The sequence below is a fragment of the Chlorocebus sabaeus genome, chromosome X (genome assembly GCF_047675955.1).
Source record: "Chlorocebus sabaeus isolate Y175 chromosome X, mChlSab1.0.hap1, whole genome shotgun sequence".
Classification (NCBI taxonomy): Eukaryota; Metazoa; Chordata; class Mammalia; order Primates; family Cercopithecidae; genus Chlorocebus; species Chlorocebus sabaeus.
In genome coordinates, this window is record NC_132933.1 from 30,440,286 (window position 1) to 30,466,914 (window position 26,629).

The following is a 26,629-nucleotide window of genomic DNA, read 5'->3' on the forward strand; positions in this document are numbered from 1 at the left end:
AAGGAGGAATCCATTTATATTAGTGCAAGGTTGACAGTAGCCAAGGTGCATTGGGAGAAAGACTGAGCTTTTACCTGAGGTAGAATGAATGAGTTATTTCTTAAGATACACATAAGGACAGCAAGCATAAACTCATTGTATATTTACCTGTATCACAAGTTGACCACCAATTTGTGTCTCCAGGACTGCTGATTATCATCATACTTCCTTACCTATGTTCATTAATACCCTTCAGAGGCAATTCTTCAAGCTATCTATATATGAAGACTATGAATGGTTTGACCAGGTCTTTCTCATAGGTTGAGGCAGCTCAGGCTAATCCTCTTGTGGGTTGTTTGTTCCCTCTTTCTTTTCACTCCCTATTCAGTAGCTGACTCACCATATGACCTTGAATAGAGGCTTTTGTTCTAAACTCAGCGCTGGAGCATGAGGCTAAGAATACAGACCCACTCCCAGGGCACTCAGGTGGACTAGATAATTTCTGCTTTTCAGATGTAAAGGATTTTCTAGTGAATCCCATGGGGCTGAGGATCCCCTGAGGTGATGTGACAGGGGGCTGGCCCATCATGCCCACAGCCTGTGTCTGCTGTTCACATCCAAACCTAGGCTGCCTGCCAAGTGCTATTTTGGAAACAGGGCTCATGTCGTCCATCTTTTGAAGGTCGTGAACGTTCTGCTGCATGGGAATGCATGGGGCAGAGTGAACTGAGACAAACCTCAGTGTCACTACTACAGTTTTAAGCAAAATAATTATGGTCCACATTCATGGCCACATCTAGTGCCTGCTACTCAGTAGCTTTGAAATTGTGGATAATATTCACATGGGAAAGCACAGGAAGCAACACATCAGTCTAGGTTCCAGTTGTAGCCCTGGAGCAAGGACCCGGAGGCCCTTTGCTGTGTCAGGCATTACTGTATTAGCTGTTGGATCTTGTGGAGGTCTAGGGATCTCAGACTACAGTCTGGCATCCAGGACAAGGCGTAGTAGCTATTTACCAACTGGTATGATAGCATATAATATTTTGACCACAGCTGTGTATTACTGGTCAATTTGGCCAAAGGTCAGCCTTATGCTTGTTTACTGAATAATGGATCAGATTTTCTGGAATTCTTTACGTTATAGATCGATTCAATGAGGTGTGTTTTTTGGTACTGCCCTTCCCATATACACATATTTTCAGTAGTGCAGCTGTTGAGTAAAGTGAGGTCTACTTCTTGAACCTTAAAAGAAAGTGGGGATTAGAGGTAGACTCATTCTAAAACATTAGTAAGGAAGGCAAGTTTATAGACGACCCAGGAAAAACTCACTAACAGTTTGGCAACTTCACTTTGCCTCAGACTCTGTTAAGAAAGGTAGAAGTGCAAAAGACAAAGCAAGAATCATAGGCAAAATACACAGCTTTCTTAGGGATGGACACCTGCTTGTGAGTGGATTCCTGACAATGCTAATAGGTTATTTGTAAATAAAGCAATTATTTTTTGTAAGTTAGTTGCTTCCATCCTCTAAACAGCCAAGGCACCTCCTTTGTGCTATGTTCAGGGTAAAGTAGGCAGCCATTTCCACTGTGTGACTGGAGGCGTGTCAAGTAGCACCCCCTTACAAACAAGTGCCATCTCCTCTAGCCTAGTACAAGCTTAAAATGCTATCATTAGAAAGGCATTCCTTGCCAATCAAACTGCCCTAATTTGAAGGGGCAAGAATTTAACTCACTGTCAGCCACTACCACTTGAGCTCATTAGCCCCTAGCTGTCTCTTTGGAAAGCAGACAACTGAGCCCTCAGAGGAAAGATTTAGGAAAGATTCTTGTGATAGGAGAAAGCATGGAGTCACGGGAAGCCCTAAATTACCAAGAAAAAGTGGGTCCCAATGATAGGGGGGTAGGGAGACAGAACTATAAAGTAGGAAGGAGAAGGAACCCAAAGACAAGCTTGGTCCATTTGTCAGTCCTGCTCAGTTAAGTCCACTTGCACAAGCAATCTGAGGTCACAGTATTCTTTCTCCAGAGAAGTCTCATTAAAGAGACAATAATGTCCATTAAAAATTAGCATCATTTACTCGGGAGGCTGAGGCAGGAGAATGGCATGAACCTGGGAGGCGGAGCTTGCAGTGAGCCGAGATCACGCCATCACACTCCAGCCTGGGCAACAGAGCAAGACTCCGTCTCAAAAAACAAACAAACACATCAGCATCATTAGATGCTTTCTTAGATAGTTTAGAACTCAAAACTCTGGACTAGATGTTTTTATTCTGAAAACACAGCTGCAACGCAGAACAGTATGTTAGGAAGTCAGACCCATCACAAGTCAAACGGTGTCTACAGCCTCTAATAAGCTGGATAACCTGAATGCCAGTTGCTTGTCTTATCCTCAGTCATCTCAGAAAAAGCCTCCACTGCCAATCATTATCTTCTTCCTTCCACCAAAGTCCCACCTCCCAACTTTCTCCCAGGTGCTGGGCATACAGGCTGATGCCATGGGCAGGACTTTCAGGTTATACACTCTCTTATTTAGCATCTTTGGAACAATGTAAGTTTCAAAAACTTTTAAGCACACAGTTTTTGTCATACTATGTGTTGCTTTAAAAGTTTTCTTCCCCTACAGTTTTCTTAACTCCTGCTTTTTCTTCCCCTCCCCCCAAGCGATATCACAAATGAGCAGTTTGCAATCTGTTGGAAATAATTCAGATGAAGCTCTTTTATCTTGGGGCCCACAAAAGATAGTGTCTTGGCACTCTGGGACCTAATTTGGCTTTAGGCTTTTGGCCAGATGTCTGTTGAGCTGGCTTACACTTTAACAAGGAGGGAGAGAGGTAATAGTACACACGAAATTGAATGTAGGGTCCCCCAGGATTTATCTGCCTGAGGTTCCCCCTTCATTGGAAATCCTCTAACCACACATACCCTTTGGGGTACAAGTACTCTGTTGCTAAGAGGCAACTGCTTACGTGCCAATATGTGACCCTGGTGGGGACCACAGTAGCTCAGGAATTGGTGTATTGGCCTAGACCAGTTATCATAAAATGACAAGGCAGAGAAAGGAAGAGGAAACAAGACACAAAATATTGGGGAAGCTCTGAGAAAGGTGAGTTTGTTGGGGGAGGGGGTACCCTGCAGGTGGTAGGAAATGCCTGGTCGGCTGGCATCATTGTGGGTGTCTCAGGTAATTTGAAGAGGGTATTGAAAGTGGGATAAGGACTTGTCAAGGATAAAGCTGGTCTACTTCCTTCTTTTGCTGATGCTGAGGACAGGGAGTTTGTCTGTCTGTTGCTTCTTTCCTCACCCTTTTCTCCATTATCAGGGTGTTCCAGGTTCTTACAGAGCTTTTTCCTTGGCTGCCTTATGAGAGGCCTGGCTCTGGGGACTGGCTGGGCTTTCTCAATTCTCCTGACTCATCCTGCAGACTCACTGTCCTCTCCAGTGACCTTCCGAAGGCCCTGAGCTCACAGCCTTGACTTTGCTGGCTCAGAGAGGTCTCTGATGAGGGGAAGTTTGCAGCTGACCTATGCTGCAGTTTCATTGGCTTTGCAAGATCTGAACATTACTGTGGGGGAAAGGCACTGCAGAAACGTCCATGGTCCCTGTCAGCACCTTTTGCCCTTTAGTAGCATCACATAGTACTAAAAGGCTATTTGAGGAGTTACATGTTAGTAATGAAGTGCAATTGTTCAGTGGATTCTAGGCTGACCAGCTGAGACTAGACTAGACCTTTAAACACCACTTATGTTTTCCTTTGAGATGGCGTACTTAGTTTAGTCCATGTATTTAATAGAGTATGGCTCTTCATTGTAGTCTCTCCCTACACACATTTCTGGGAGAAAATTAGGGGGAAAAAAACCGACAATGTTTGCTTAATAGAATTCCTTCCCTTACCACTCTTTTTCCTGTTTAGAAACAATATCTATGCTATTCATAGAGCCTTCTTTAATTATGACATTCCTTCTCCTCAGAGGTGGTGGTGGAGGCTTGGCATAGGGTTAAATGGAAGGTACAAGAAATTACTAGCCAAGTCTGCACTTCATCCTCTGGTCCTGCCCCTCAACCATTGTCTCTCCCTCCCCTCCATCTCTGAGGAGCATCAACCTTGTCAATCCCCAAAACCCCGCTAGATATGAGAAGAGATGCAAGTGCAAAGAGACACTGTAGCAGTTGCTTGTAGTTTGTCCCACTGACCCAAGAAGCTGAAAACCCAGTTGGGAGCAGTGATAAGAAAGGAAAGATTCTATGTAAGCATCGCTGAAACCTCACATTCCTTCCTCCCCACAACACAGCACAAAAAATGCTAAAAGGAGGAAGAAATGTTAAAGTCACATTCCAATTAGTTTGACTGCTGATTGTCATGCAACTGTTAGGAAATCGGTTTTGAAAAATAATGATGGCAAAAATCTCCAACTCTCTTGACAAGTTGCTGAGGTAGGGGAGACTGGGGACTTGAGGTTCACTTATTTCAGTCTCACCTAAGCTTTTTCATCTTAGAGAAAAATCAACAGGAACCTGAGATGAGAATGACATGAGCAAATGTATTTATTTGATTGTTTGATACTAAGTTTTCACTTATTTTCTTGTGCATTAGAGGTTTGCCTTCATCTGTGTTTTTCCTCCTAGAGAGCAGAGGTCAGCTCAGCTTACTGGCTTTAGCTGATATGTAGTACAGCACCAGGCACAAAAAACAAAGCAGCCTGTGACTGGGTTTGTGCTGGCTGCTGGAACTGAGCCCTGGAACTGCAGCCCTGGGTTAGGTCAGCAGTTGGCTTTTCTGGACAGATAAAGATGACATTGGGTGTCCTTGGACTCTCTGATTTAAGTTAGCCATAATGCATTTTGCATCGGTTTGGCTTGCCTTTGTGACCAGCTGCGTCCATCTCTCTGGCCCCCAGAAAAAGAGTTCCCATTTTGTGACGCACTAGGTATTTTCACTACTATGATATGAGCAACTTGAGGGCAGGACTTGCCTTTTCATCTCTGTGTACCCCAGTGGGTGTTGACTCCTACTTAGCAGAATTGAATGGCTACTTCAGTATTGCGACATGGGGGTTCATTAAAGGAAACTACCCTCAGAAGAGAGTAACTACACTAAAACCGACAGCAACATTTCCTGTCTTCCCCGTACTAATGATGCTGACATCATAGTGCTGTACTGTACTAGGGGAGGAGGGGAAGGAGAGAAGGGGAAAAGGAATGAACAGTTTGTGAACTTCATATTTATAATAGAAGATTTGTGTGTACTGCCTCATTTAGTTCTCACAGTGGCTCCCTGAGGTAGGGATAATTGTTCTCATTTTATGGATGAGAAAACTAAGTCAGAGAGGTAAAGTGGTTTTGCTAAAGTCCTACAGCTTAGCAAGTGGGAGAGCAGATCTGCCCACCTATGTTTTCCTATTATACCTTGAGGCGGCAGCAGAATTTGCTGGACAATTTAGTGGGACTTGTTCTGTGCATTGTTCTTGGATCCCAGTTATGGATGGGCAAGAATCTCCCCCTATAAACAGCCCAAGTTTTTTAGACTGGTGAAATATCAATTGTTGAAATATAGTCACTTGGTAGTTTCCATTTTGGAATTTTTGTTTAATTTTCAGTCAGCCTTGCCAGTGTAGCTATAACAATTTCCCTCAACTGTCACCTTTTGGCAACTGCTGATTCTCTTGGTATACCCTAGAGCAGTGTACCTAAGAATGCAGATTCCTGAAGCCCCCAACATTGTTGTTCCTTTAGGTCTGAGGTAGGCTCCTGACTTTGCATTTTGATGCCATTGACAACACTTAGAGAAACACAGTTACGTAGCAGCACATTCCCAAAGTGTATGTCAGGTTTTCTTCATAAAAGGGGTATGTTATCAGATGGGTTTTTGTAACTGAGTTAAGAAAAATAAATTGATTTCTTTCCTTCAAGGCCCTCTTGGAGTTCTTAATAGATTCATGTGCATTATGAATGTTCAAGAGGAGGTTACAGTAGGCAAAATCATCTCGTGGGCCATTTTAATCCAGGGTGTATTTTGTGTTGTAATAGGGTCTGGTATACAGTAAACACTCAACTAATTGCTATTTATTATGGAGACTACTATTCCCTACTTTAGACTTGATTTCAACTGTGAGAAGGGAAATATAGTTCAATTTCATTATTTAGGGATAAATTGATGTAAGATCAGTCTTAATTAGGGTAAAGTCTGGATTACAGAATGTTCTTAGATGAACATTGAACTTTATATAGGGACCTTTAAAGGCTAAGAGAGGGCTGCTGAGATCTGCATATGGTCGTGTTGCAGATCCTATATCCTGCTATAATGAATAGATGCAAAGGATGTGAACACACCTTAACTCTGTTTGCCAGTAACTGCTTCTAAAAACTTTAAAAGCTTACGTTAAGTAGATTGTTAATATTAATTAAATTAAAGGAGACTTTCCTTCCTTGAAAATAAAGTCAGCTTATCTATGTCTGAGCATCCTAAATTCAGAACACTAGGCTTGAGAATTTCATTGCTTTGTGTAGTGATTCTCACACTTTGCTGTGCATATAAGTGATCTGGGATACTTATTAAAGTACAGATTCCTAAGTCCTGCTTTCAAGGCTTGGGCTTGGGGATCTGCAAATTGTAACAATTATTCCAAGGGATTCCAATGAGATTGCTGATGGGGTGTTTCTGTTTGGGTAGGCTATTAAAGCTTTCAGGCCACTGAGGCTAGAGGGACTGGCTTCTTGTACTCAGAGGGAGATCTAATGGGATGGAAGAGTTAACTCATTGTCTTAGAGAAAGCTGCCCTGCTGCATATGGATAAGTTTGGACGATTTTGCATTTTGTGTCTATTTTTTCCCTTTATTTGGCCTGAAAAGAATTCTGGAGAATGGCTTCAACCTGTTCCCATTCTCTGCTCTAAAAGCTAAAAGTGATCAGAATGCTGTAACCCTGTGTTCCATAGGATGAAAGCTCTGTGTACAGGAAGTTACTCTTGGCACTGACACTGGGATTAGCTTTCATGATTAAAGTTTTAACTCCAAGGAAATAATATGGAAATCATTCTTAAACTAAATTTATTTCCTGCCTTTTGCTGGTTTGATTTTTACTTCATAGTGGAAAGAGCATGAACTGTAGAATCAAACCTATCTAGATTAACATCCCAGCTCTGCCCTCACTAGTAGCATGACCTTGGGAAAATTTCTTAACTTCTTTGTATCCTTCTTCCCTTCATCTGTACAATATGTTTAAAAGTAATAACCTCATAAAGCTGATGGTTAGAATTAAATGAGACAACCTATGTAAAGCACTTGGCCCAGTTCCTGGCACATGGTAGATGATCACTAAATATTAATGTTCTGTCATATGAAACAACCAATGAAATTCTATACCCATGTCATTTTGTCTGAGCAAAAGATCCTGTAGACCAGCAGTTCTCAACCTTTTTGGCACCAGAGACCAGTTTCATGGAAGACAATTTTTCCATGGACTGCCCATCGAGGGTTGGGGAGGAGTTCAGGATGGAACTGTTCCACCTCAGATCATCAGACATTAGTTAGATTCTCATAAGGAACACACAACCTAGATCCCTCACATGTTCAGTTCACAATAGGGTTTGCATTCCTATGAGAATCTAATGGCACCACTGATCTGACAGGAGGCAGAGATCAGGCAGTAATGCAAGCTCATGGCTCACCTGCTGTGTGGCCTGGTTCCTAACAGGCCATGAACTGGTACCAGGGTTTAGGGACCTCTGCTGTGGGCACCCTCACTTCTCTAGGTCTTGGCGACCTTGTTTGTAAAATGGAGCTAACAATAGTACCTATGTCATAGGTTTGCTGAAGATATAAGTGACTTAATATATGTAAAAGCATTTAGCAAGTGCCTAGCATTTGCTATGATTTCTGATATTATTATTACCCATAATTTTCTCCTTGTCACTGCAAAAACTCCAAAACTAATAGAATGAATGATGTTGCCTTGGATGAAGGGCTGTCAGGATGATTTCTTGTTTTTATAAAATGTTATAAGTAATTATTAATTTGTGCCAGAAACCTAAATATAACTCTTGGCACACAACAGCGAACTCTTTGTCACTCACACAATATCACCTAGACCTCTCGATAGATAAATTGGCATTTTGTTGAACCTATTTAAGCCTGAAGTTGTGACAATGCCATATAGTAAATTTGACCTCTCAGGGTAATATCTTAAAAGCCCCAAAAATGAAGATACTTCTAGAGAAGTAAACATTCTGATCTTCAAAATGAGATACCACAATATTACTTTTAAGGGCAGAAAGTTGGGATTTCTGATTTGAAAATAGAAGGTAAGGTGTCAAGAATATTTGAGTTTGCAATCTCAAGGTAGGATTTTGTTTTAGCATTTTATGTAACAATTCTGACAATGTTTACTCGCTTGAAAAATAATCTAGGTTGTTTCTTTTCCCAGAGACCTTAGGATTAGTTGCTTTATCTAGAACAAACTTTCCTGATCCTGTCATTCCAAAGATGGTGCCTTTTACTTGACTGTGTGAAGTCTTTCGAGGGCAGTGCTGAATCATCAATGAAAGATAACTTTATGCACAATATATTTTTAGTCATGAGTAAATTTTATTTTATTCTGACTCTTAAAACTTGGTAAACCTTATATGACATATTTAGTGGTTCTCTAGTAACTTGAATACCAAGTCTATTAATTTGAATGCTCTAGTCCATGCTTGATAACAACACTATATGATACTATAAAAATTAGCCCATCATATTGACTTTGAGAAGCACTTAGGTAGTGTGGAGTATGTGTGTGTGTATGAGAGAGAGAGAAATGGAGAGGAAGAGGGAGGAGATGAAGAAAGAGAGAGAGTGGCAGTTATTGTAATATTTTGTATAAATTAACAGTTTTTGAATTTTCGACAGAGACTTTTGGGGACTGTTGACTCAGCCACTGACTCTTACAATTTTGGATAAGTCACTGAATTTCTGTTGTTAGAGGAAGGATGATAGTATATCATGTCTTGTTAAGACACTGACATGTTTATGTTCCATGGATCAAGAGAGCTCCTTTGTGTGCAAGGTCTTTCAAATTCATATATTCTGCCATGATAAATAAGAAAACAAAACTTCAGCTACTTTTTTATGTGTCTTGCATTGGGAGCAGCTTAAGGACCCTAATCCCCACTCTTGACTAGCTTCCTTAGCAGTGACAGGCATTTTCTACTTTGTACACTAACAATTTACCTTTTCTGACCTTCTCATTACTGACATATATTTATTGTATACCCTTGGGATCAGTAATTGCATTACTGCCTTTTAATTAGGAGAAGGGAAACTTCTTATTTGGTGAATTTGTGGGGATGGCTTGTAAGGTATTTATAGCCAATCTTTTGCCCTGGGGTCTCAGGCAACTCTTGGCAGTATCATGTATAGCACCTAAAGTATGGGTGAAGGAAAAGAAGTATCAATAGAAATTGTGTTGTTTTACATTTTTTGAGTGTCTTTAAGTGATGTTATGTTACACAGAGAAACAAGTGTTCACTAAAGCAGTACCACCTATTTCTGTGTAACATATGAATTCAGGATTAAGCTGTCAAAGATATTATTTGTGACCCTTTGTTGATGACATTGGTGAAATCTGGCTCTCACGATTGGTCATAATGCCTTCACTTGGCTGAAAAGATTGTTGTTTCATTTTCTAAATATCCAAATTAAATGGAACAAGATGAAGGATTTCTGATCTAAATACATTTTTGAAAGACTAATATTAATAATAAGCAACAGGATATTGTTCTAGAATGTACCTTACATCTATTTTCGAGGAAGGAACAGTGTAGTATCTAGGTATTTCAAATATCCATAGTCTTAGATAAAGAAGTAAAGCAAGCATGTATTAAACATGTATACATCAGCAAAGGCCCAACCTTATGAAGTTCAGACACTTATATCAATTACTGGAACACTACAGTCGACAGGAGTAGCTACAAAACCTTCAACATTAAAAACATGGGCCGGGCACGGTGGCTCACGCCTGTAATCCCAGCACTTTGGGAGGCCAAGGCGGGTGGATCACGAGGTCAGGAGATTCAGACCATCCTGGCGAACATGGTGAAACTCGATTTCTACTAAAAATACAAAAAATTAGCCAAGCATGGTGGCGGGCACCTGTAGTCCCAGCTACTCAGGAGGCTGAGGCAGGAGTATGGTGTGAACCCGGGAGGCGGAGCTCCACTGCACTCCAGCCTGGGTGATAGAGCCAGACTCCGTCTCAAAACAAAAAACAAAAAACAAAAAAACAAAAAACGAAACAAAACAAAAAAACCTCCAAAAACATGACAACATGTTAAAGTCAAGTAACTCACTGACTCTCAGAGCCATAGAATGTTTTATATGAAAGGGACATTAGATATTACCCTGTCTAAACCCTTTATTTTACTGAGGAAGAAACTCATTCCCGGAAAGGAGAAGGAGAACATTTTTGCCTAATGTTACAGGCAAAAAGGGAATTAGATGAAAAATCAGAGAAGAATCAAAAAAGTGAAGTGTCAGCAGAAGCTAAGTCAAGAGATACTTTCAGTGGATAAAACTAGTGTGTCAAATACATCAAAGAGGTTGAGGAAGATAAACAATTGAAAAACAGCTCTTGGATTTGGCAAGAAGATCACTGGTGAACTCAAAAGAGAAATGTTGGTAGATTAGTGAGAATAGAAACAGAGTGTAGGAGTTAGGAACAGAATGTGGGATAGGAAATAAAGGCAACTCACACAAATCTCAGATTAGGGGATTTAGGAAGCAAAAGAAGGATGGCAAAAAAAAAAAAAAAGGAGCAGGTTGAAACTATTTTTTTTTTTTTAATATGGAGCTTTGTGCATGTTTTTGAAAAGGAAGACAATACTGGACCCCAAACTTTCATGTTTCCCTGATAGAAAATAATAAATCATGGAGTTGATGAGCCTCTCCAAACCAACAACATCTCCTAGAGATAACAAACAAACAAAAACACGGTAAAACCCAACTCCAAACTTGACAGTGTTTAAGCTAATAATAGTGTAGAAGTCGGGGGCTTCAGGGCTATCTAACGGTATGTTCAGAGGCAAACCCTAATCTATCTGTCATTATTTTTGACAAGCATATGGACTCAGTACCTCCCCCACACACAACCTGAAATTCATGCTGAAACCTTACCATTCCATTTATTAACCTTTTTCTCCCATAATAAGGTTGAAATATACCTTGGGAATATTTTTCAAAAAGCCACCATACATATTTACTCCTGGTTGGAGCTAATTAATTAGGGAAACTACCTTGAAGTTCTATCAGTTGGGCTAACTTGGGACAGGCTTGAAAATATGAGCTCCTCTGAAATTACAAGCACGGAGCTGATCTCTTTGTGCTTGCAAATCTCGATCAAAGTCTAGGTGGGCATTTCGGTTGCTTGACAATTGATATCTTGGCTGGTACTAGAATCAGTTGTGTAGTTAGTTGCATAGATGAGTAAGAGAGTTAAAATTTGTACTGGTGGCTTCAGACATAGTCATCAATATTATTCATATTCACGAGTGTTGCACAGGCATAACCAAGAACAGACGCATCAAAGGCCATCAAACTATGACAACATTGCAGATTTGGGGCTGAAAATGTACTTAAATCAAGCATACTGTCATTATGCCTTTGAATGATTATCTCATTTAATTATCAACAGCTTTATGTAGTAGATATTATTATCCCTGTGTTACAGTTTGGGAAACTTAGATTCAGGGAGGTTGAGACTTGCACAAGCTAATATGGTTAGTTACATGGCAGAGTTGAGCTGTAAACCCAAGTCTGATTCCAGGTTGTTACACATTCTATTAGACTATCACTTTAGGGCCTCCACCCTTGCTGTCTTCCCATTCTATATAATTTTTACCTCTCACTGAAACCTGTTTCACTCTCTTCAAGAATTCCATGTCTTTGGGCTCCTTTTCTATTGAAATCTGCTCTCATGATGGGATCTGCTATAGAGTTGCATGCATTGCATTATCAATTTAGACAGTGCCACCTCTTCAAAGGGAATTTATATCATATATTTTCAGTGGAGAATGAAAGTCCCTCTGTTAAAGATGCTCTGGTATCAGTGAGTAGGAGTGAGAGCTATTTGGAAATAGGAGTCAAAGGGTCCAATGACCTGTGACATCCAGTCAGGTAAGCAGCGCCTGTGTACACACAGGCTTTATAAAGCAGACATGTTATCATGTAAGCAGCACCTGTGTATACACAGGCTTTATAAAGCAGACATGTCCCACTACTTAGACTAGCTGTGTTTGGAGAAAGGGAGTCTATCTCTGAGGGTAGGTGGGAAAGGTCCTTTATTTCCCAGAGATTCAATCAGCCTATGATTCAATGACTCAGAGGGGTGAGCAATTATCTAGTGATATCAACTGGGAGAGATCAGGCCAAAAAGAAATCTACATTGTGACTTCAATGGTTTCAGTTGCCTCCTTGGAAACACCCCAAAATAGCTCAAATCTTTGCTTCATTTGGTCAAATCATCCTCTGAGTTTCCTTGTTTCTGTAAGAAGGATCATCTTTCATTAAAAAGTGGTAGTTGGGGGAGGTGGCTAAAATCAGAAATTATTTAATGTTAGAAAGGCCCTCACAGGATCTTTTCATTTTACAAAGGACCTAACTGAAACCCAGAGAAGGCATGTTTGTTGGAAACAGAGTTGGGGCTGGAACCCAGGACAACTGGCTCCCAGCCCAGGGTTCTGTTTAACCTATCCTGCTGTCTTGTGATATTCTTTTCAAAACTCATATTTTCATTTAGTCCCTGGTAAGGCCAGAAAAATGTAACCACCAAAGTGAGCTTTAGCAAGGGAAATGACTGCCTCTCTACTCAGCCCCGTTCTACTAGGGGCTTTTTCTTTTGAATAACTTGATACCCCAGTAAATTTATTCTGGGATGCATATATTTAATTAGAGATAACCGTCTTCTATTGTCTCCTTTTCCAGTTGAGCTGGCTTCTGAGCAGCAGGAGGAAGGCTGATCTTCAATAGTGTTTGGTTTGTGTGTTGGCCCTGCCTGTAGGTAGGAAGAAGTACTGAGTTTGAAGCCAGGTGACCTGACCTCTTGTGTCCCAGGAGGGAGTCCCTACCTACTTGACTGGTTCAAATTTGGGCTTTGTAGGCCTTACCTCTTTTGGCCTTCTCTTGTCAGAACTGTTAGGTGGCCCTGAGATGACTGACCTAATGACTAACACCCCACTTCCCACCTGAAAACCCAGGCTTTTGTCCTGCTTGCCTGCCTGCTGCCTCAGCTTAATTTACCTGACTCACCTTAATCTTAATGGCGGTGACACATGCAAATAGCACATACATTTAACAAGGAGCAAGCCCCACTGAAGTAGAAGTCTGATTTTTATACAGCAGTTTCAGCAAAGAGAATCTCCTTTGCCGAATCTGAAAGAAAACAGTAGCTTACATTCAAGTAGGCTGGATTTTGTGGCCCTTTCAGCACGTTATAGAATGGTATAGTGGTTAAAAGAGAAGGCTCTGGAGCCACGCTGTGTTCATCCCTTGCTCTGTCACTTACCAGTGATGTGACTGGGCAAGTGACTTAACTTCTCTATGCCCCAGAATCCTCATCTGTGAAATAGACCTAAGTCACAGAATTTTGATGATTGAAATAATAAATAAATGTAAATCACTTAGAAGGATGCCTGGTATGTAAGAAGCACTATGTTAACTCTTATTATTCTCAATACTATTCCTAGCAGTATCTACAAAGGAGTCATAGGAAGAACAAATGAAAGGTGTGATCTTCTGGAATCAGTTGAAAGTGCTGTTCTTTTGGTTCAGAGACTTTTTTTTTTTTTTTTCAAATTATAATACTGAGGTGATTTTCCTCCACCATGTCTGTTAACATCACCGTAGTCCCTTCGTCTCTAAATTGAAGTTAAAATTTTGTCTTGCATAGTCAATCTTGCAGACACATACATTTTCCCCAAAGAGGGGAGCAGTCCTGTTGCTGCAACAGAAATGAATACTGTGCTGAGTACATAGAAAGTGAAGGGCCCTTGTAAATAAAGTAGCAAATTAGCAGTGATTTTGCCAGCAGTTTTAAAACAAATGGATTGAAAGAGATTTCAATAACTATATGCCTAACTTAGAGCTGCACTTGAAGCATTTAGTAAATGTGTCATTTCAGTATTGAAAACCGAATCTAATCAAAGCATGTTTATAATTAGACATCACATATAATATCTCTCAAAATTACATTCCACTAGGTGAGATGCCATTCCTTGGAACACTGAAATCCACTGTTTGTTAGGCCTTTGCTATTATTAAAAAGAACAGGTTGGGGGTACCAACAGAGACTCAGATAAATGAAAGTGCTTAATTTTAATTAGAGAGGGGAAAAAAAGCCACACATAATATGGGTAGCCTGTATGGAGAACCTCGTGCCAGTAAAACCTGCCTCCAAAGGTATGACTCTGTATTAATTTAAATCAGACAGACATTGGCACTGCGTTCTTTTATTTTTCATTAACATTTTGATTTAGAACAACAGATTGCTGCAGTGAGGGGACAAGAACGGCAGCCAGTGAGCCATCTGCCGAGCATCTCGCTGACGACTCTACTAGCAAAAGAAGCCGGTGACTATGGAATATATGCAAGAGGGACACACACCATTAGCTAAGTGACAGGATAAAAGATGGGAAACTTTGCCGGGTCAGAGGAGACAGAGATGGAGAAGGCAAAGCACAGCCCATTCTGATTGGAATTTGAAAAGATCCAAGTACTTGCAGCAGGCCAATAGGATGGCATTCTATGGAGGATTTGCTTGTAGCGTTATTTTTTTTCCTTTGAAATTACAGGTGGAACAAGGAAAGAGAAGTGACAGGCTAAACACACAACAATTTGCCACGCTTCTTACATGAGTTATATTTTCCAGATCAGTAAACATTTACCCCTTTAGACATACTAACTCTTGAGCCATTTGAGATAGAAATCTTTCTAAAGTGGAATCCCTCCCCCACTACCATCCTTTTAAACACAGTAAAGCACTGGTATACCAACGCAGGAGCAGTAGGAGTGGTCTGTCTGGGGTGCAAACAGTAAGACGGTAGTGTGTAGAGAATTTAAAGACAGTAATAAACTGTCTACTTGCTTTTTTATTATCATATGCACAGGCATTTCTAAATATCAGTGGAAAAATACTCCTCCCAGCTGGGATGGACCTCATATATGACCCCTTCCCCACAGTATACCAGTGCAGTAGAATGAACAGAATTCAATTTTCTATGGATGATTCAGGGTCTTCACTGGCAACTCCAGCTCCGGTACCGAGTTTGTTGTCCATGAGGTTACTTGGCCTCTTGGGTCTATTTGCCCCTACCTGAATTAATCCCAGACTGTTGTGCTTTTATAGTTGGTGATTCTGCATGGTGTTCCCTTATTGTCGGCTGTCACATTTTAGTATATCTGCTTTTAGGAGTGCTTCATTTCTAATATGCTATCTATCTTCAGTAGCCTAGGAAGTACTGAACATTGTCAGCTACAGTGGGAAAAGAGAAAAAGGCTATGGAAATAGACAGAAAATTAAAAGCACAGTAATCGGTATCTTCTGCATAATAAGGTGTGGAGGTGTTTGATGCATTGTAGAAAGTTTTTTCTTCAAAAATGGTTAAAATAAAAATAGCACTTGTACTGCTGAAAGATGTGTGCTTCAAATATCTGGAAAATTAGCTTAGAACAACTCATTCCATTATAATGCTAGTTAAATGGAGACAGCATGTTGCATGGAAGGAGCACAAGATTAGACTAAGGTTTGAGTCTCACCCCAGCCACTTACTGGGAAAAACACTTTAACTCCTTTGAGCCTGTTTCTTTAAACTGTAAAATGGGCATAGTAATACTATCAGCCTGACCTACCTTATTATGTATTAGATTTTCTACCGGATGCTCCCAGTAAACTGCCACCAATCACTGCAAGTCACCATCTCTCTCACCCTCCCTCACACTGGACCTGGTACACACCTTTAGGGATCATCTCCATCTCTTGACTTCCTTACCTGATCCACTAAACTCTTAAGCCATATTTATGTTCATGCATGTTTCCAATTAATTACTGAGGTCTTTCCACCAAAGGTTGAGGGCTTCTTACTCAGAAAAGCCTAAGAAGAGAAATTATCTTTAGGCAACTTGTGTAAGATGAGCTATGGGATTTCCAGGTCAAAGTTGACATTCATAATAATAATCAACTGGTAGTGCGTTAAGAAAAGTTAATTCTTTATGACATCTATTTCCATTTTCCCCTCAACTCCCAAACATACACCCACACAACTGAACATAGGATTTGAGGAATAAATTAATGTTCCTTTATTAACCTCTCTTGATATTTAGTCAACTTTGATCCTGTCCCGTCTCAGCTTCATCTTTTTATTTTATCTTCAGAGGGCAGTTCCTTTTGTCTCTAAAATAGGTTTGGCCTCAACCTGCAACTTTACAGCTTCACACACCCAGGCTGAACTTCTTTCTTTGTTCTCTCTCCATGATGCTTAGTCAGTTGAGAACTCAAGAAGGGAGGAGGTAGTGCTGACTTGTGATCTTATTCTCATCTTACAGTTCACCTGTAACACTTTGAACAGGAAAGGTAAAATATTGCTCAGCACTATGAATGGATGAGCCACATCAAGGGGTCACCTTTTGGAACTTCCCTTTCTGTCAGCCTCCCTGCAGGATCCCCACAGGCTGCACTGGTTCCATGAGATGGTCAAAGTAGCACTCGTCTAAGTAGTGTGATTTGCAGGGTTACTGCAAAATTAAATGCTATCCACCAGAAATAGTTCTCTCATTGGCTTGTGCAGTTTCCAGAATGCCCCTGATAAATTGTAAATATGCCATTATAGCTATCAAAACATGGGGGCCCTGAGACTCCAAATAATTTGCCACAACTTAAAAGTTGAGCCTTGATTATTAGCTCAATATTTATTGATTTATTGGTTTTAATTTTTAACTCAACATCTATTTAGTGGAGAACAGAAAAAGATGGCAGCATTTACTTTATGACAGGCATTATGCTGAGGATTTGATACGAATTCTGTCATTTAATCCTGACAATCGCCCTAGAGGGAAGACAGTATTATCACTGTAATTCTATAGATGAGATAAGTTCTATAGATGAGCACAGAAGTGGCAGAACCAGAATTCTAACCCGGGCTAGCTCTAGCTTTAAAGCCCATACAATGCTGCCTCTAATATTGGAGCCCAAACTTTCTCCAACCTTGCTATCACACTGAACAAAACAAACCCCTGTATCTAACCAGTTCTACCTCTTTACAAGGCAATTGGGAGCTTGAGGAGTCAGGGAATAGGCCATGAGATATAAATTTCAGAGCATGGACGTCTGCTGTGGAGGCCAGACTTGAAGGAAACATCTTGGTAGAATCAGGGGCATCTTTCAAACATCTTGAAGACTCTGAGTTCCTGAGCAAGGGAGGGCAAGGAAAGATGCAGGATCTCTCCTGCTCCAAACCCTTCAAGGGAACCCCATAATATCATTCGAATTAAACGTAGTTGAAGCTAGAAAGGACCTTGGAAGTCACCTAATCTAATTCCCTTATTTTACAAATGGGAAAAGGTGAGGCCTAAATAAGGGACAGTCTCATAGCAAGTTAGTAGCAGCAGGGCAAACGGAGGAATCTAGGGTTTTTTTTTTTTTTTTTTTTTTTTCCCCATAACGCATTACTTCCCTTATATGTATTGAAGAATTTAACTCTGAGCAAACCAGAGATTTTAGCATCTCAGTTTGAGCCAAGAAGCCCTAAATACCACATCTTTATTTTTTCCAAGCTCAATTGGAGAACACAGTCACAGTTCTGAGATCATGTATATCTTCAGGACTCATTCACTGAGGCTGTCAGAGGATCTGCTTGTCCTCACTAATTTTGAGCTCAGAGATTTAACATGTCCCCAAACAGCCTCGTTTCCTTTAATAACCTATCATTGCCTTAACAGTCATACATGTGTTGAACCTTATCTGACAGTATTTATATTTTCAGCTGGCACCAACTCTGGGCTAGGGGATTCCGTATGTTTCCTTCCCACTGTGTAAAGTAGGCTTGACTTTGACTTGCCCGGAATTTGTTCCTTTCAAGCTTCCAGAGTGGGGAGATCTTTTTTGTGGCATAACAGGACTTGGTGAACAAGATTCTTTCCCCTTTCCTTCCACTTTGCTGATTTCAAACTATGGGCACTTACTCCAGACACAAGAGGCCCAATTTTGGCGGGCCCCTCCTGGTGAACATTTTAGGTGCAGCAGCCCATGATCTTTGCAGCATGACAGAGCTGTCCAATTGTTTTCCCTGATGCTTCCTGGCCAAGGCAGATAGTCCCTTTCAGCAGGAGCTGTGGGGATGACAAGGTGAGGGCAAGCTGCTTCTGGCCATAGGTCTCCTTCAGCTGAAAGGCGGAAAGGGGGCACTTCAAGATTGAGGGAAGAGGGTGAATCTTGATGTACACTGTCCAGGCCACAGTGGCAGCTGGGGAAGGCAGCCAAAATTCTGGGGAGCTAAGACTAGTGAGACCACATTTGAGTTTATTGTATTAACACATTTCACACTACATTTCTTAATGGTCTGCCTTGTTGGATGGCATTTTTAGTCACCTTTGGAGCTTGCTATTGAAAAACTCCTTTCTTGTTTCTTTTAAAAATAACCTTCTGTGCTGTTGAAGTTGAAAAGGTTGTCAGATAGAAATGTTTATGTGCTCTCATCTCAGCTAAAAAAATGTAAAGATGAAAGTATCCTACACATATATTTACTGAGTACCTGACGGGATATAATTCAGGGAATGCAGTGGTATCTGAGCTGCCATCGGTGATGCAGCCCTTGCCTGACGTGGGCTGTATGCATGCCAGCATAAAATGAATAGTCCTCTGACTGTAATCAATTTACTTGAATCAAACAATTGGCAATTGTATTTTTAAGCAACTGATAATTTCATCTACTATACCAAGTTTTCCAAAAACACATAACTGAGGACTGACTGCAAAGATAGATATTAATAATCAAAGAAAGACCATGTGCTGCAGTGGTCATTGCTGGGGATGACAGCAATCTCTTGGGAATCTGGCCAAGTCTGAGGTCATTCGCCCTGACTGAATCCTCCCCCTACCCATCACCTTCCTGCACCTTTACTTTCCCTCACCTGGAATGAAGTTGGTAAAAATACAACAAAGCTATGCTATATGTGGCTTATCCTTGTGATAAAACCCCAAATAATCAGTTACTACCAACATGGATGCCACAACTGTAATTTTTTTTTTTTTGTTACTACTTTTTTTTTTTTTTTTTGATGAAGGTCAACAAATAAGGATCTGCAGTGATTGCTTTAGGAATGTGTTTGGGAAATCAAGAGACATGAATTCTAGTTTCATTTCTGGACTGGCTTTGTGACTTTGAGCTCTCTCCTCTTTGAATCTTTTTTCTTAAATATAACATTAAGATGACGGACTAGATGATCGCTAAGGTCCCTTCTGTCTGTAACAGTCTATATTTCCAATACAAAGAATTTTATTTTAAAAATATCTTCCCAGGCTCACTGTATTCAGCCTAGTCTCTGGCACCCTCTGCATCTCCAGTCCTACCATACAACAATCATGTTACATCTACCTTTATATACTTAACAATTATACTTTACTTCATAGTTTTCAAAGGGCTTTCACATTTATTCTCTCATTTGATCTTCATAACATCCCTATAAGCTATACAGCTCAATAATTGCTATCTCCATTTTGTAGATGAAGAAACTGAGACACGGACTACTAAAATAACTCATGCAAGGCCATAGGGCTAGATAATAGCAGAGATGGAACAAGAACTCAAGTTTTTTGACTCCATATCTGGTGCTTTATTCCCCTTTGGCAAATGTAACATAATGGCAACTACTATTTGTTGAGTGTTCACTTTCCACATATTTTATTTTTTAATTTTTACTACAGTAGATACTAACATTTCCTCCATTTGTCAGAAAGAAAAACTGAGGTTTAGAGGGATTGAGCTCCTCACCCAAGGCTCTACAACAAGAAAGAGATAGATCCAGGATTTGAACTCAGAAAGTCTGGCTTCTGATCATAACCACCATTGCTATACTGCCTGTTGAGTTATATAACATGTGCTTTAAAGAGGATGGAAAGTCAAGTTCTCACTTTGGTTGCTCTACCTGGTGGAGGAATAATGATCATCCCAAAAAAGACCAGAACAGCTAAAAGTCAGCAAATATTTATTACATATTTACTGTGTGTTCAGATCTGTGATAGAATGTAGGTATTAGAGGAAGTTGAGGTATAATTGTAAGCCTTAGTGAATTGAGAATCCACCTCAATGCATAAAGTTGTATAATGGTTGTGTGTGTGTGTGTGTGTGTGTGTGTGTGTGTGTATATATATATATGGGCTTACATATATAATAGGACTTATATGTATATATATAAGATATATAAATATATGTACGCAGGGTAATGGTTTTGTATGTACATATGTGTCATAAAATAACTGTGATACAGTAACACAAATATTAAAAATCAAAATTTTAAAGAACACTCAAAGAGTCTGGACAAATGCTTCCAATATAATATAAAGTAAAAAGGCAGGATACAAATCTGAACACATGTTAAAACTTAATTTTGGGTGATTTTAAATTTACCTGGGTAATTTTCCTTCTCTATATTTTTGAAGTTTTTTGTTTGTTGACAATTAGCAGAAATTAATTTTACATTTTAACTTCTATAATCATAAAAACATTTTCCACATTAAAAAAATCAGGTAGGGGTAATATGACTTACTAGAGAATAAGAGAATTAGACAATTCTATTAGACAATTAGAGAAAAAGAGATAACAGAAGGTAGTAAAGTAATAAACCTGTGGTGTTACTTTAGTACAGTTTTCTGCTGATAAGGCTGCAAAACATGGTGGAAAAGACCCCACTCTGAGAATCTGTTAGTCTAGATCCTCAACTTACTTCTGCTACTAGTGAGCTGCATCACCTTTGGCAAATCTCTTCTCCTTTCTTATTCTTATTTTCCTCATCCAGAAAATGAAGTAATTAGATTAAAATGATTTGATCCAGCTCAAACGGCCTGTGATCTATAAGAGGACTTCAAGACTTTGTTTTGCTCATTTTTGACTATATATCAGAGTGTGGTAAATTATGACAGGTTAACATTGGAAGCACTAAATGGAAGATACGATTAATTGTGGCGCCTGAAACTCATGTTTTACTGTATTTCTAATTAACTTGCTGTGGATTTATTCTTCCTCTCTGCCACCTATTTAAAACTGACAGTGTTGTCATTTTTATATATGTCATTGTGCAGCAGTGAAAGCTAAGAGAATAAGGATTATGTTGGGAAGACATCTTAGAGAACTGCCAAAAGTTGGAAAACCTGCATTACAACATCAGCTCAGTTATCAATTAGCTGCGTAACCTTGGGCTAGTCACTGAGCATCTCTGTTCCTCCTCTTCAGTTTCTTCATCTGAAAAAAGATCAGTGATTCCACATGAAAATATAGGGATAGGCTTGAATAGGAAATGAGAAGAGGAGATGATACTCATGGATTATGGGTATACTGGGAAATGAAGTGGCTAAAAATTGCCTTTGGTCATAACCCAGGTTTTGGCCTGCTGGATACAGCATGCTGTTAGATACAGAATATAGAAGAGACGGGAGAAAAAAAAAAATTAAAGAATAAAAAGCCTGATGGTCCTTAGCAGGATCCTTTCTCATGAATCTGTGCTTATAGAATCAGTTAGTTAAACTTTGCTCTGAAGAGACTAGAGACTACAATGCTGGAAAATCACATTAGCAAAATTTCTCTTTTAATCTTTTCCATATCTCCTTCCTTTGCTATTTTCAATCTGATTTAGGCAAGCACCATCAAAAGAAAAAAATACATCCACTCAAACTTATACATTCTTAACTTCCACTCACACATCAGCCTTAATTTTAAAAACTCAGAAAACTCATGGCTGGGAGAGCCCAGTTGGAACTACATTTTTCCTAGTCTGAGTGCAGGATCAGGATCCAGGATCTGGGATCCACTCTTCCACTCTCCCACTTTAAACACATTAAAATAGAGGTCACATTTGAAGAAAGATTATTCTTTCCTTAGAGCCAGCAAGTGCTAAGGTTATCATATTACTATCCATGCTGCTTTATCCAAATCATATCCAGTTTAGAGAAAAAAAAAATATCAGAAGGGATCATGTCCTTCTGGACAATTTCGCTTAGTGGTGGCATTATTAGGCTTAGTGGTATGTGTGCCCTGGTTTTTTTTTAGGTATCAAGTAAATTCTTTCTCCACTTTTTTTTTTTTTTTTTTTGTCCCCAAGCAAACCTCTTATGCCCAAGGCAGCATTGTGGGTATTCAAAGGTGATCTCATTCAGCTTCTTTTCAGCTACAGATTCACAGGGCATACAGGTTAGTTTGAAGGGCTTTGGGGATAGTTACAGATGGGAAGAATATCTTCCACAGTTTGGTTCTGACTAATTCTATTCCTTACCAACCACTTCGGTACTCTGTGTTTATATGTTGAATGCATATGTTAGACATTATGGTCAATATTTTACGTGGATGATCCCAATCTTCACAACAACTTTATAATATAGTTACTATTATATTTATTCTCATTAAACAGATGACGGAACTGAGGCTAACAGAGGTTCTGTAATTTGCTCACAGTCATATGGCTAGTAACAGAGCCAAGATTAAAATGCATTTAGTAGCTCTTGCAGAAAGTATACTGAATGCTTGCAAGAGGCTGTGATATTTAGTGGAAAAATTGCCTAGACCCAGAGATGTTCCAGAAATGCATCTCTGTTGAGCTTTCATCATATGAATGGCAAGAGACTAAAAGGATTATCAACTGCTAGAAATAGGTATGTGCCATTTGTGTGCCAGGGCAGTGCCTGCTCCAGAGGAGAATGAACAGTATGGAGGGCCTCTCTTGGGCTCTTGATTCCAGGGCCCATGAAGAAAGCTCACTGATGGCCCTGGCACTGATCTAAGTGCTTTACATGCATTTGTGAATTATTTTATTTAAAAGTCTCAGCAATCCTATGAGGTAAGAACTATTATTATCACCACTTTATAACTGGTGAATCTGCGGTACAATGAAGTTAAGTAACTTGCGCAAGGTCTCACAGCTAGTAAGTGGAAGAGTTGGGATGTGCAAGGATAAGCCACAACTGGCTGAAATACTAACCATTGATTTCAAGGATTCAATATTTTTTATCACAGGCTCTCATAAAGGCAGAGAGTAGATGAATATGAAGAGGAATTTCTAGATATAGAATTTGAGGCACTTCATTTTGGATGGTCTTTTCTCAGTAAGAAATGAAATGAGATGGTAAGAATTGGACAAAAATTAATGACAGAATGTCTTTTTTTTTTTTGAGATGGAGTCTCGCTGTGTCCCAGTCTGGAGTGCAGTGGCACGATCTCAGCTCACTGCAACCTCCGTCTCCTGGGTTCAAGTGATTTCCTGCCTCAGACTCCTGAGTAGCTGGGACTACAGGCACACACCACCACGCCTGGCTAAGTTTTGTATTTTTAGTAGAGATGGGGTTTTACAGTGTTGGCCAGACTGATCTTGAATTCCTGACCTCAGGTGATCCTCCGACCTTGGTCTCCCAGAGTGCTGGGATTAGAGGCATGAGCTATGACGCCCGGCCAATAGAATGTCAAAGATGGAAGTCACAAACATCATCCAGAAGAACCTCCCTAGTTTACAAATGATAAAAACTAGAGCCAGAGATAGGTGTGATTTACCCAAGGTCATCCAGGCAGTGGATATCAGAGCTGAGACTGGAACTCAGATCTCCTATGTTCTGTCTCATTTTTCATCCCACCGCCCTCCTATTGCTCTTACAACTTTTATTGTTTTCCAAGGCCATAGGAAACATGGTATCTCAAATGTTCTGTTACCTATAGTTTATTTCATAAGACTTCAACATAAATTGTGTAGTGTATATATGGGTCACTTAGTCTTAATCTATACCGTAGGGGTGGTCAGTTACCCTCATTTGGAAATACATAGACAAGGAATAGTTATTCAGCATTTAAAGAATTCTAATCAAGAAATGATTCTAATAATCACCTTAGGAGTTTACCTCCAATGAGCACCAGAGGCTTTGTTAATTAATATTAAACTTCTTGTTGGTGAAATTAATAGTGTTCAACATATGTAGACTGGCTAGAAATATGGTAGAGGAGTTCCCAAATTAGCATAAAGAAAATATAAGCATCTAATAAACTCTATAATATTATCCCTTAGAGAAAATGGTACTGTAGGTTCAATTTGTAAATTGTCTTGTGGACAGCCACTGATGGGGACTTTTGGTTAGCAGAATCCTGCTACTAGAATGTTGTCTTGTGTACCTCAAGTAAACCTTCATGCAAGGTGCTGTTGGACCACCTAGAAGCAAAGGTAGCTGAACTTGACTGAGTCTACAGAACAGGATATCCAATTATTTTATGTCTATTTGCTATTATTTTAATGAGAAGTAGAATATTGTCTGAGTCTTGCTGTTATAGCTGGTAGTGAGGTTAATGGGGAGAAGATCTATAGCTTCACTTTAACTATGGCAGGCTATTAACATCCAACAAAAAGTACCTAATGATTGTGAATGACCAGATTGGGTTAGGTTAGTTTACAACTCCAGACAACTATTAAATCTCTATTTTAGACCCTGGTCTAAAGTTGATGAGCCTCTTTCTCAGAGTATATGGGAAGTTCCTACCTTGAGTGACTGTTGACATAGCCTTACTTGACCCAGTGGCCTCCCAGTTGTGGGCCTGGGGTTTGCATGTTCTAGAACCTAAGAAGTTGTCCCAAAGCACAGCCCTCCCCCCGCCAATGGTGATGTACCTCTTCTGATCTGCTGAGCACTTATTAATGACCTTGTGCCAGCATTCTGACCTTGCTGAGGGCCTCCGCATTGCCTGGGGGAAGGTTAGTTAGAGTCAAGCTGGCACTCAGTCATGAAAAGCTACTAGATATACAGTATATGTACATGGGACCACAAGTATTTCCACAAAGGAGAAAAAAATTCTACCATATTGAGATACTTTGATGGCACACTATAAGAAGAAAGTCAAAATAGAGTTTTTACTGAGAAGAGCTTTTCTCTCTGCTGTTCTCAGTAATTATAACTACCAGTTAATAGAACTTCCCTCAACCAGTAACCTAGCTGCTAAAAGGAGGTGTATAGTATAGTGCAGAGGTCAGAAACGTGGACTTTCCACTCCCAGTCCCTCTAGGTCCTGTCGCAGGCACTTTGTTTGTCCCATAGTGGTTTAAGAAAATTGAATTTGAATGTCTTCAGGCAGAAGCATGGACTCTCTGGATTGCCATAGGCCCCTATTATAACACACCTGGTCCAATTACCCACCACATTTATGTGGTCAGCATAGCCCCTATATGCATTTGAAATTTCAACCCAAGTTGAAATTGATTCAGGCTCTAGAGACAGGAAGATCTCAGGTCGAATCCTGGCTCTACTACTTAGCTAGTTGTGTGACCTTGAGCTAGTTGCTTATACATTTTGAACTACCTATGATTCCTCTTTTAGAAAATGGGGATGAGAGTTCCTCGCTTGTGGCAATATTGTGATGATTCCATGAGATAAAGCATGTAAAATGCTTAGCAGAGTGCCTTCCATGTGGTACGGGTTTAATAAATGGTAGCTGTTATTATTTTAGCTCTGGTTTTAAATTTGTTGATAGCAAGGATGGGGAAGAGGGCATATTGATTGCTATATGAACTGATTGTAATACATTTATTTTTAATAAGTGGGTTGGCATTTGCCATGACATCTAGTTCAGAGCATGTCTGAGGACAAATCATTAGCTAATAAGCAAAGAAAGGAAGAAGCATTGTCAAAATGAAAATAATTCCTTTGTCTCTACTTACCATCTCAAAGAGCATTTTGTTTTATTTCTCTCAGAGACTATGACTTGAGGTTAGTCTCTTAGTTCTTCCAAGTCTTAGATTTCCAGCCTGAAAGCCAAATTCTCTAATGCTTGCATAGGCCAATAGCACCTCAGTTACATAGAGAAGTAACATATGTGAAAGTGCCTGGCATAATACCTGGTGCTCAGTGGGTATTCAATAAATATCCAATCTGAACCTGTATATCTCTGTAGTTCTGGGGCTTTTTAAACCTATGATTCCTAAACAAAGTGTGCATTTAGTATCGCCCATAGACCTTGGTAAAATGCTTATGTTGATATTTTCTGATTCAATAAATCTAGGGTATGACCCAGGAATTCATATTTAATAAGCATCTCTGGTGATTCTGAAGCAAGTGGCCCAATTCAAGAAACACTGTTAAATGAACAAGGAGCTTTGGAAACTGCAATGACGTACTAGGATATTTGAGAATGTGTAACAGGTTCTGACTGACTTTGGACATTAATGGCCTTTCTGATCTTAATTGTACAAGGGTGTTCACCTACACAAAGACCTGTACCCACACCCATGAACTTACCCCTCTGTGAGCTGGGTCCTGACCCCTTCCCATCTCATTTATCGCCTGTGGTTTGACCCCTTTCTGGGGAGCTACAAAGATGAGGGCCCTGGTTGCAATGAATAACTGGCAAGGTAGTTCATCCAATCATGGATAATTGAGAGGGAATTATTTTTGATCA

General features: G+C 39.9%; 1 protein-coding gene across 5 annotated transcripts in view; it reads right to left on the reverse strand.

Annotated features, from left to right (window-relative positions):
- Positions 1-26,629, reverse strand: part of GRIA3 (glutamate ionotropic receptor AMPA type subunit 3) — a 315,236-nt gene that overhangs the window by 278,368 nt on the left and 10,239 nt on the right. The window contains exon 3 of one of the 5 annotated variants that reach the window (XM_008019475.3): positions 17,475-18,326. The exons of the other annotated variants lie outside the window; for them this stretch is intronic. Coding sequence (XP_008017666.1) covers positions 18,166-18,326 — 161 coding nt within the window. The 3' untranslated portion in view covers positions 17,475-18,165. Of the gene's footprint in view, positions 1-17,474; positions 18,327-26,629 lie in introns of those variants that run through there. 5 annotated transcript variants of the gene reach the window in all.